The following is an 11828-nucleotide window of genomic DNA, read 5'->3' on the forward strand; positions in this document are numbered from 1 at the left end:
AGCTGGCTTCTCATGGTGGGGACTTATTCCACAGGGTAGTCCTGAGCCATGAAGAGGCTGTAGCCAATGTCACATGGGACTTAAATTGTAATCAGATGGCAGTTCCCCATTGCTTAAAGCAGAGGTTTGTATAGAATACCATTTTATTTGGGTGTTCAAACCAGCAGTCAAAATGTAGAAACTTGGTTCTTTTCACTGATACCTCAGTAGCAGAGATAGTTCTTAACATCACTGAGCTAATGAAAAGGATCATCTAAGGCTGCATTTAGAAACCAGTACATTAGAAATTAACTGTCATCTCAGCATGTGAATAATTGGTCCTCAGTAGAATAATTGGACTGGGCTTTTGACAGCTCTTTTTTGGCTAAGGTTGTCATTGCAGCAAGAGCTCCTAACAGTATGACCCACATACCATTTTGTCTAGAATTCCATTTTTAAATATGACAAATATGTTAGTATTCTGCTTGGAAAGACGGCAGAAATCATGTGCAGTGACTATTTTTGATCCCCATTTCTTAGGTCACAGGGCTTTGCATAGTCATTCCCCTGAAGTACTTGTGTGGCTGAGGAGTTTGTGAGTAGTTTTGCTCTCTTTATGGCAGTTCATTTAAGCAGCTGTTGCTTTGTAAGAGTATTAGAACATGCTCCTACTGTTATAGCTTGAAGGAGTAGCACCATAGTGCTATTAGTGCTTCCTGTTCACTGACTGAGGATCAGGTAGGAAACTGTCACCCAGTGTTGTTTAATTATTGAGATGTGAGCTGTGCTGCTTATCCAGACTGGAGAAAGAAGCTGTTATTTAGGATTGCAGGAAGGATTTTAATGTAAACAGAGAGGAAAAGGTAAAATAGAATTGTTCTGCAGAAAGACAGGAAATCAGCCAGAGTGGATGAAAGGCAAACAGCACCTGCAGAGTTTCTGCCATAGGTGCAGCTCACTGGAAACTGTGGCAATATTGCTCAAGTGAGCAGTAGTTTTTGCTGTGCATTTTATCTCTCAGGGTGGGTAAGAATTTGTCAGGTATTGAGGAAAGAGATAAAACAGTGCAGATGGCCTGCTCATTCCCTGAGTGGCTTGCGCAATATCAGTCTCTCCGAGATAAAAAATTAACTGTGTGTGCTCTTGCACCACTCTCACCACACTTAATAAAAGCTGATTGTTTCAGAACCAGGAAAGGTGAAATAAAGGTGAAACAAAATATCTGAAACATAATTATACTAATTGTAATGATCAACTTTTAAAAAGTCTATCCAGTATGTATGTAATTTTCTTTATGCTGGCTTTGTTTCTTAAAATACACATCTAAGTTTTGAAGGTTTTCCAGTGGTAACCTGGCACTTCACAAAGCAAACTAATATTCAGCTTTTCCCTGGGAAAAATACCTGTCACTTTTCTTTTTCAAAAAGCCCTGTCTAAAGATAGAATGCCATAGTGGATTGTGTGTATAGACATGTGCATTCATGTTTATTTATCTCAGTTCATCAAGGAATAGATACTATCTTTTGACTTTTTCAAATTTAATAATTAATATATTCAGGTTACTTAACTGAAAACTTGCAAGATCTGTTGTATTTCATTGCCTATGTGTTTTTCCCCTCATGGGTCAAGGAAAAAAATGGACTGTTTGAACAACACAGTGTTGTGTTTGTACAGAATTTAGCCTTTTGTTCCTTGTGAAGCTTTATGTTCAGTGAAAGAATATCACTAGTCTTTCTCTTGGGTAACCGTGGTTTCAGGTTAGCCATCCTCTGAGATGGCTCCATCCCTGTGCATTCTTCTGATCTAACTCGTTGGCTTTCAGTTCTGTGCTGGATTAATGCATTTGTCATGTGCTCATACAGCTGGGATTAAAGGAGGAGTTGTACATGACAGGAAATTCTGTCAAAGCAGCTTCAGACAAATGGGATTCTGGCTTTTACCATACTTTTGCTTTGCTCAGTAACTTCTTGGTACCTTGGTTTGTCAACCTTTTTCAAAAGGTTGTAGTGTAGAACAACTAATATCTGCAAAGCATTTCAGGACACTTGGAAAGCATCCATGGTTGCTTCACTTTGTAGAAATACGTAACACTCCTTTGATATTAAATTTCATGTGCTCTTTTGGTAATAAATATCATGTGCCTGGGGGAATAGGAAACCCCTCAGTTAATATCTAACCATACTGTAGCTTTCTGCCACAAACTGTGGGGATTGCAGGTACACATTTCTTTTCTGCATACCATCGATAGTATTGTGAGGGTCAGTGACAGTAGCCATCTAACTGGAGCAGAAATTTTCCATAGATTCATGTCACATATACATCAGAGTTCCACAGTGTTTTGCTTGACCCCATGCAAGGTTTTTGCATGCTAGTTCTGGTCTTCTGTTGTAAAGTTTACCTTAGAGCATTCAGAGACCATGGTTTACAGCTTGCTTGTTGAGGATCACAGATTTCCTTTAGAACTCTCACTGAAGCTTATATCCCCTGAAAGCAGGTGGTGGGCATGGAAAAAAGAGCTGAGACTGTTGAAGACTCAGATACCAAGCAGGGTCTTAGAGGTTCAACAGAGTTGAGATGTTGTCAGTAATCAATTTTTTTGTTTCTAATCCCAAGTTGTAGGACAGCCACACCTTGATGGCAGCAGTGAGGAGCAGGTGATAGTTGCCAACCCTCCTGATGTTTGTCAGGTGGTAGAGGTGACAACAGAAAGTGATGAACAGCCCCTCAGCATGAGCCAGCTGTACCCTCTACAGATCTCCCCTGTTTCATCCTATGCAGGTAAGCATCTTGGTGTTTCTTTGCACTCCCTTTTCTGGAAATGTTGGGAAGACCCTGGGGGAAAGAGGGCTCTTCCAGGCTAGCTAATGAAGATTCAGAAATGTGTACCCATCTGCCTTCTGAATTGTTAATGAAACTCAAAAATGCACAGTCCTCTGCTCATTTCCTTGGGAAACAACTTGACAGATCCCAGTTTGGAAATGTGAGCTGCAGGTTTTAGCTTGTGAGTAATGGAAAAAGAGCATTAGGTATAATGCAGAGATCTTTTAAAGGGGGATTTTTGGTACAAATGACATGCCCCCTGCTTTACTAAAGGTCAAAAGTCTTTTTTGCTCTCTGTTTACTCAGTGTCTAGCACAGTGTGCAGTGCTAAGGGCTGCACTGATGGTATATATGCAGATATGGAGCTGAGGGCCTGGGGGGAGTGGGTTTGTCTTGCTGCAGACTAGAAGAGCCATGCAGTGACTGATAAGAAGTGATCTTTCAAGCAACAGAGCTGTGGACATCTGGCTCCCAACGTCTGCCTGCCATCTGGATTCTCTGATACCTAAAAAGAGGATGAGATAACAGGCTTCCCCTACTCCCTGTGAGAGTGGTTATGGTTTCCCTTTTCATCTGGCCCCTTATTTTCTTATAACTCTTAGGAAGTCTCTGGCACTCATTTATCCCTTATCCAAGTCTAACAGTGTGTTCAGAAGTTTCTAGGGGTGAACAGACACAAATGTTTGTTGTGGACATGCTGTGTAGAATTCCCACAATCATATAAGTCTTATTTCATAGGAATGTGAAAAAAACAAATGTGACAAAGCCACATTTGAAAGTAAAAAGGTTTCAGATCCAAACTGTCCTTTCTGTTTTAACATGGTACTAATTTGCAAGCCTTAGGAGACTGGGTAGAAACACAAATGTCAGCTTTTAAGGCAAATTTAAGTATAAATAGTTCTCCATGCATTTTATTATTTTACACATGGTTTTGCCTTTGACTTATTAGGCTGAAATTCCTTCCAGACACATTTTTGTTAAGTATGTATTTAGTAATTTTTATCTTTGAGCCCTAGTGAATTGTATGATGTTCCTTTGGATTGTGTCCACCGTTAGTCTCACATATGTTGACAAACAATTATGCTTTCCAATGTGTTTAGTCTGCAGTGACCAAAGCATGTAGAAGACCTTTGCAAAGCATAAGGCAGGGAGATAGGAGAGTGCCTAAATTTATTAGCAGGAGGGAGACAAGGGCCTTTGAAACATCTTTCCTCTTTACAAATGTGTCTTGGAAAACTTTTCCATCTCTGCAAACATGGCAATGATGCAATCTTTTATCTTCAGCTACAGGATGTAAATTCATGAAATGCAGACAGAAGTCACTGTCTTGGTTTGGAAGTCGTGGTGGTTTCTTGGACTGGAATGATAGAGATGGGTGGTCTGGTGACCACCTTGACATGAGCAAATCATGACCTACCTGCCCTTAGGTCATTGCAATCAGCCTGCAAAAGGAAAAAGATTGAAGTACTTCTGCTATCCCCTTACTTACGCTGTCTTAGTACCTTGGTGGCCTTCAGTTGTCTTAACTTATACCTGGACCTGCTAGCCCAAAACTCAAAAGCATTTCACTGGCATGCTTTTGAGCACATTTCCAGGCAGCTCTTGATGATCCTGACTACTGTAGCTAGAGGCCAGTAAGAAGTGAAGTACTGCAAGGGTCTGTCCTGGAGGAAGTCTTATTTAATATATCAATGAGCAGAAGATAATGTTGGAGACACGTTTGTGAGCTTCACAGGTGACACCAAATAGGGTGCATGAGTTTGTTTGAGGGCAGAGCCATCATCCAGAGTCCTGGAGAGATTGCAGGAATGGGTCAGCAGAAACCTTATGAAATTGAGCAAGGGCACATGTGGAGTCCTGTGCATTGGAAGGAAGAGATCTTTACAGCAATAGCAGGGGCTGATGGTATGGACAGTAGCTCTGCAGAAAGGTGGGTAGGCAGTGAGCTGAGTGCAAGACACCAGAGCACCTCAGGCACAGAGAAAGGCACCAGTTTTCAGGAGCATGGCCAGTAGGTTAGGGGAGTGATTATCCTCCTCTGCTCCACGCTGGTTGCACTACTTTAAAAGTACTGCATCCAGGCTTGAGCTCCCCTGTCCAAGCAACAAACAAACTGGAGCAAGGGCAGAGAAGGGCTATTCAGGGTATGGCTTCTCACTCTGTGAGAAGACACAGGGACTGGGGCTTGCTCAACCTGGAGAAGAGATGGTTTTGAGGACTTCATAGCAGCTGCCTCTACTGCAGGGATGTTCCTGAGAAGGCAGAGCCAGGCTCTTCACAGCAGTGCATGGTAATAGGATGAGAAACAGCAGGCTAAATTGAAACAAAAAATATGGTCCAGCTGAATATAAGAACAAGTATCACCTGTTTCACCACAAGGACAGTCAGGCAGTGGAGCAGGATACCCAGAAAGATTGTGCTGCCTCCATCCTCAGAAGTTTTCAAGACCTGAAGGGATAAGGCCCCAAGCAGTCCAATCTAGTCCTGTAGCTGGCCCTGCTTTGAGCAAGAGGTGGGGCTGTAGATTACCTGAGGCCCCTTCCAACCTGAATTGTTTTATGAACCAGTGTTTTTTTAAGGATGTATTTGCTCTTGAGGCTGGAGCAAGGACAGAAGTCTGTGTGTTAGAACCCTAAAATTTCTAGGACACTCTTGTGACTATTTCTGCTTTGTCTTGCTGCACACAGACCTGTATAGAACCACAGGAACTTTGGCCCTGTGCTTGTGGTTTGCTCTGTCAGGTGCTACTGGCTGAATGGCAGGAAAGAGTATGACCATAACAGCTGTGCAGGAACAGTTAGTTGAGCTCTTCTAAAACAACAACCAAAAAAAGTAGCCAGATATGTCAGCTGTCCTACATAAATCTGGTTTATTTCAAAACACCCCTGGTTCCTTTCTGAGGTAACTCAGGCAAATGACGTGAGTTACCCATGTGAGTTTTTTCATATATCCACTGATGTCTATGAAATCCTTTTGGTTCTTATAACCCAGGCTGTTGTCAATGTTTGACACTGATTCAAATACCCTTCTTGAAAGAAATAACCTCTCTAACTTTCCATGCCTGTGTGGCCAGCTTCCCTGGCTTTGCTAACTATAGTGCTATCTCTTACTCAGCATTTTGTTATGTATAAACACCAAGAGTGGATTCCTTTTCAACTGCATCACTCTGTTTTTGTTGTGACATGCTTCTTCATGTCCAGGAATATCTGTTACTTGTCTCTATGTGGATTCCTTCAATTGATTCTGTCTTCTTTGTGTGAATTAATTTTTCCTCTCCTCCCCCCAGTATGGCTTAATTAGCCAGCTTAGTCACATTGGCACATCTTTCTCTGCCTGGGCCAGGGAAGGAGAAGCCCTGCAGTGCATGGGCATTGCAGCTTGGTTTAATGTTTTGGACTGCTCCTCTGCTTCCTGCACACTGTGGTGGAGACTCTGGCACAGGAGAGGTGCTGGCTTTGGAAGCAGCAGTCTGGAGTAGCTGGGCTGGACTAAAAGGACTTTGGGTACAGTTTAGATCCTGGGGGAACAGTGGTTCAGCCCATTGGTTTGCAGTCTCCTGCCTAAATCTAATGCTTAGCCAGGCCTTGAGAGGATGGCAAGGTACTGCCAGTCTCTCTGAAGGTGTGCAGGGGCACAATCCATGAGGCATGATCCATGCACTCTTAGCACTCATGTTATGTCCAGTGCAGAGCATGAGACTGGGCTCTGGGAAGGCAGAGTTGCAGGGGCTGTGCAAAGCAGTTTGCACAGACTGAAATGCATAACACAGAGCTGTGGGTGAAAATTGGGGCTTCAGAGCTCTCTGCCTTCTATGATAATTCATCACATCCTTCCCTGAATTGTGGGATTTCTGTGTTCTTTGGGGATGAGCCCTGTCTGTGCAGGGCTCAGGGGGTTGGAGTGCTGGTACCCTGATAGATGCCATGGGTTATCCTCCCAGGAAACAGGACACAGTGTTTCAAAACCCCACAAGCTGAAGAAAACCTGCAGTCCAGGCCTCCACTGGATTAGTCTGGGACCCAGTGGCTGTGCTGAAGGCAGCAGCCATCACTGCAGACTGAAAAGAGGGGTCTCTGCCCTGTCTCAGAGGTGTCTGAGGCACAGCAGTCTCAACCACTCATGGGCCAGGAGCCTGACCTTAGGAGACATGTCTTCAGTCACACACAGGCTTGAAAACACAAATTCCTGCATTTCAGGCCCTTCTGCAAGGGAGGGCTGCAGCTGCAGGAGGATGGCAGTTCCACTGGAACTGTGCTCCTGTGTTTGTGCTCTGGTTCAAGTGATGAGGGTGAGGGAGGCCATGACCAGTGGGGACAGGTGATGGGGCTGGAGACTGTGGTATTGCCACTTGCTCGAGTGAGGGGTGAAGGGCTGAGAAAAGCTGGGGAGTGGTAGCAAAAGCAAAACTATATCAACTGTACCAGAGTATGTCAATAGTAATAAAGCCCCAGAAGTGACAGCAAGCCCTTGAGGTGGCAGGCTGAGATAACAGTTAATGAAACAAAACCACATTTATCTCCTCTAGGATGGAGTTGTTACTGATTTTGCCAGGAGATAAAGATTTGGACAGAACTTTGTTGCAGGGCTTGGAGTGGCTGTAGAGGGACAAGGGAGAGGGGGCACCCCCTGCTTGCTGGAGATTCTTCCCAGAAAGCACATATCTACTTCTTCCCTCTCTATTGCTGTCTTTTCCACAATATAGACATGTTGACTGTGATAGCCATGTGAATTTACCCCAGTTGTTCAAGGCAGCTGTGCTGTCTAGCCCTGCTGTGGCAGGGTCTCCATGCTTCTCCATTGTTCTCTGGTTGTTTGACTTGACTCTGTTTGCTTCCATTTGTTGGACACTCATCAGGCCTCCTGAGCTGGAATTTGTTACTATAGATAGAACAGCATGAGTTTCATTTTTGTTTCTATTTTGTTTGACAGAAAGTGAAACAACTGACAGCGTTCCAAGCGATGAAGAAAATGCAGAGGTAAGTGCTTTCTGGATTTTTAGCAGTTTGGACCAAGGTCTCAAGATCCATGCCCTGAGATATTTTTGCCCCTTCTCTACTGCAGCTCTGTCTACCAGTGGAATATTCATTTTGGTAATAGCTAGGGGAGAAAAGCAGACCAGGAAGGTTCAGGGGATACAGACATTTGGATGATTGTCACAGAATTAGAATCTCTACAAATTAAATTCTCCTTATCTGTCCAAACAACAAGATTAGTTTGCACAATAAGGTGTTCTGCAGTGCCATCACCAGAGCCAGCTAATATGTTAACATGATGCATTGACCTTGCTGGGTAGTGAGTATTTTATCTTGGTTGAAAGCTTGCTCACTTTGTTTTCCTTAAATGGCATCTGAACTCATACAACTGGAGGAAATGCTTACACTTATGACTGAAATTAAGCTAGAATGTTTGAGGTAGGTGGGGCAGAAAGCTTTCCTGAGCAGTCATTTGGGTATTGCTGAGTGAAAGGAATCCATGGGGAGAATAACCTAAGCTGCACGTATACAAAAACACCACTTGCCTTTTATTTTGGGGCTGCCATCAAGGTACCAGACCTTGTACCAGACCTGTACCATGTGTACTTAAAGGCCAAGTGAAGCTCACTGAGGGCTCTTGGATGCCCTGTGCTCCAGCTGTATTTTTGCATAAGGCCTTTTGCAAAGCTCTCTCCTGCTGTGTCCCTCACCAAAGGCTCTCTGAATCCTCCTTCTTGGAGGACCACCAGTTGTATAACAACACAGCTAACCCACCTGGTCTCTGGTGCCAGGAGTGACTCCACAGACCTCCTCCAACAGAACATGCCATTGCTGCATCTGTGGTGGGCAAACAAGTGGATGCTCATCCTCCCTTGATGAACTTCTTCCCTGTGATGAGGGATGCACTGTCAGTGACAGTGATTTCCCAGCAGCCCCACCTGTATTGCTAGTTTGGGTAGTGTTGGGTCTCTGTGCCTGCCTCTTGACAGGAAGATGCTCTCTCTGGTAACAGAGGAGACACGACCATTTGGAGTTCTAAATGTCTGTATCCATTTTTGTCTCTGGCATCCTGGGAATAAGGCCTTTATTTTCCATTCAGAAGAGCAGATAGTGCCTCTTGAGTGCTGGAGAGCCAACAAAATTTAAGCACATGACTTCAGAAAAGGAGAAATGGCTGAGAGACATCCTAAGCCGGTGGCTAGAGGCTCAGGCTCCTAGAGGCAGGATAATTCCTGTGCAATATGTGGATATTTCTGTCTTCATCTTGTTACTTGGAGTACTTCACAAAGTTGTATTCACTTACATGGTCTTCCTTTCTTTCTTTCTTCCCCCATTTCTAGGGACGACTTCATTGGCAGAAAAAAAACATTGAGGGCAAACAGTATCTCAGCAATCTAGGAATGAGGAACACTTCTCATATGCTTCCCAGCATGGCAACTTTTGTAGCCAACAAGCCTGACCTCCAAGTCACCGTCAAAGAAGAAAGCTGCCCACTGCCTTACAACAGCTCCTGGCCTCCTTTCCCAGACATCCCTCTGCCACAAGTCGTGTCCACAGCCTCCACAAGCAGCAGCCAGCCAGACCGTGAGGCACGGGCCAGCGTCATCAAGAAAACGTCAGACATCACTCAGTCAAGAGTCAAGAGCTGCTAAGCCTTTGACAGTGTGGTTTTTTAGCTTTGTTTTGTTTGGTTTTGTATTTTACGTTTCTCTGAGAGAGGTTCATCCCTTGACGCACACGAGACAAGCCCTAAGGTAAAGCCTTGGCAATAGAAAACATTGCAGTGTCTGACTCCAGTGCCGGAGTGGTTTTAACTCAGGACTCCAGCAGTCAGTGTGTAGACCTGAACCCATCTTTCCAAGGTTGCTACATAGGAAAAGAACCCAAGAACTTTGGCCCACTCACAGGTTCCAGTGTTTCATAAGAGGACCAACCCACCACAAGGGAAGTGGTGCTGCTGCGCTTCTTGCTGTCAAGGCTGTGATGGAACTGAAAGCCTCAGAATGGGAGAGAAAATGTGAACTAGCTGGAATATTTTTAAATAAAGAAAAATCTATTGTGAATATTGTATATAGTGCAGTACTAGCAAAGTTGCAGTCTGCTTCTGCACCTTATTAAGAAAGCACTTACAAAAGGCCTTTTATTACCTTGCTCTACTTAATGGCATATTGAAGGTCCCTCTCCACCTGTATTCTTTTCCAAGGCTATTCTTGCTAAAGTGTCTTTAAAGAATAGAGGAAGGGAAAGGAAACTAAAACTTTCCATGTGGATTTCATATGTTCTGAGACTGCTTTCATCATGTTTGTTTCTAATCTGCTATGCTTGAATGCCGCGTGGTACAATAGAAAAAAGAAAAGAAACTTATTACAGAGATATTATGCAAATTCCCAGATTTAAAAAAGAAGAAAAATACTCTAATTCTAACCAGAGCAAGCTTTTTTATTTTTTATACAGGGGAATATTTTATTCAAAGTAAAATTCTAAAGTGAATATAATTTTTTTTAATCTTTTCTACAGCAAAATTTATAATTTTAAGATTCAGTCCTTGGTTATCAGCAGTTATGACATCCTTGTGGCACATTTTTTTTTAATTTTGTAAAGGTGAAATAGCTTTTATGAGCTCATGTAGCAATCAGATTATCCTGTGGATTGATAATAAATATGGTATATAGTTAAATTTTTAATAATCCTCTTGTTTGTCTCTCATTTTTAATCTTTCAGAAGCCCCAGATGGTATGGGTTTGATAGGTGAATGTGACCTGTCAGAGTGAGCAATTGGCATAAGCTGCCTGTGCAATTTCTGCAGCACCCATCCAACAGGATAGGAAGTGCTGTGCTTGAGGCAGCTCAAGGTGGAAAGAGCAACTAGAACTCAAAGGTGATTTATTCAAGTTTGGCCTCAAATGTAGAGGTTGGGAGCTGGGCACCTCTTCAGCTGTTTCTCCATGGCTGTGCTTTGAACAAGTTACCTCATGGAAGGGATCGTGTCAAAATCCATCCCCCACCCAATGCAAGCCCAGCTGTTCCTCACAGATCCCCACATGGCTTGCTTGCAGTTTCCTTGTCTGGAAAAATCTCATTTTGCAGCTTCAACCAATTAATAGAATTAATCAGAAATCAAGTTAGCATTGACCAGGGCTTTCAACGTTGCTGCATGATGGCAAGTTGTGATTCCTGGAAAGCTGTAGTGTATCTCAGTAAGGGTGCACATGGTTGTGGCAGTGGGCAGGCTGTGCCCGTTGCAAAGCACTGTGCACTTTGGGCTGGCATGGACAGAAAGAAGTTGAGAGCACTCACTCTTTTGCAGTTTTTTAAGCTGTTGGGTGTGACACAGTTTGATTCAGATACATAAAATACACGGACAGAGTGCCCTTCAGATGTGATTACCATTCTCTACCAGCCTGACAGGTGTGTGAGCTGAGAGCAGAGTGTATTGGGCTGATGAGCAATAACAAGCACAGCAATGGCTGTGTCACAGAGAGAGAGGCTAGCTGGCTACTGAAAAAGGAAACTAAACAGAAATGTTTGCTGTGTTCTTAACCTGATCCTACAGTTCCAAGTTTCTTCATAGGTCCGTGTCAAACTTGTAATTTTGTCACCCACTGCCTGGTGGCCTGGGAAGACAAGGTTAAGAGCTTTGGTTGGAGTTGGGAGTAAGAGGAATGTCCAAGCTGTACTTGGAACGGATCTAAAAACTTGCAAGGGTTAAAATTATGTATGTAAACTTCCTATTTTCTGTCCTTTTCATTTGGTCATTCATTTACCTTTCCAGTTTCTTAGTTTCTAAGGCTGATTCAGCTGCCTACATAGAGCCTGACCCCCAACAGGGCTGCCAGAGCAGAGTGAGGGCTGAGCTGTCTTTTCTGTGTGTCCTGCCTGACTTGCCTTCAGTAAGCCTGGCTGGTCAGTGGGGTGAGAAGATGGTTGCCCAAGGGCTGCCCTGGGCTATACAAATGCTTGTTTGCAAAGTAAGAGCTACCGCTTGCCAGGAGAAGGATTTGCTGCTCTTAGCATCACCTATCTGAAACTCAGGAGTAGGCAGCAGGGAAAGGCAGG

General features: G+C 43.7%; 1 protein-coding gene across 3 annotated transcripts in view; it reads left to right on the forward strand.

Annotated features, from left to right (window-relative positions):
* The window catches only part of IRF2 (interferon regulatory factor 2), a 39222-nt gene extending 28763 nt beyond the window's left edge, over positions 1–10459 (forward strand). For all 3 annotated transcript variants that reach the window (XM_058024246.1, XM_058024247.1, XM_058024248.1), the window contains exons 8-10: positions 2593–2757; positions 7729–7775; positions 9113–10459. In XM_058024246.1, the coding sequence (XP_057880229.1) occupies positions 2593–2757; positions 7729–7775; positions 9113–9424 (524 nt within the window). In that variant the 3' untranslated portion in view covers positions 9425–10459. The remainder of the gene's footprint in view (positions 1–2592; positions 2758–7728; positions 7776–9112) is intronic.
* The last annotated feature ends 1369 nt before the right edge of the window (positions 10460–11828 follow it).

The sequence above is a fragment of the Melospiza georgiana genome, chromosome 5, assembly GCF_028018845.1.
Source record: "Melospiza georgiana isolate bMelGeo1 chromosome 5, bMelGeo1.pri, whole genome shotgun sequence".
Classification (NCBI taxonomy): Eukaryota; Metazoa; Chordata; class Aves; order Passeriformes; family Passerellidae; genus Melospiza; species Melospiza georgiana.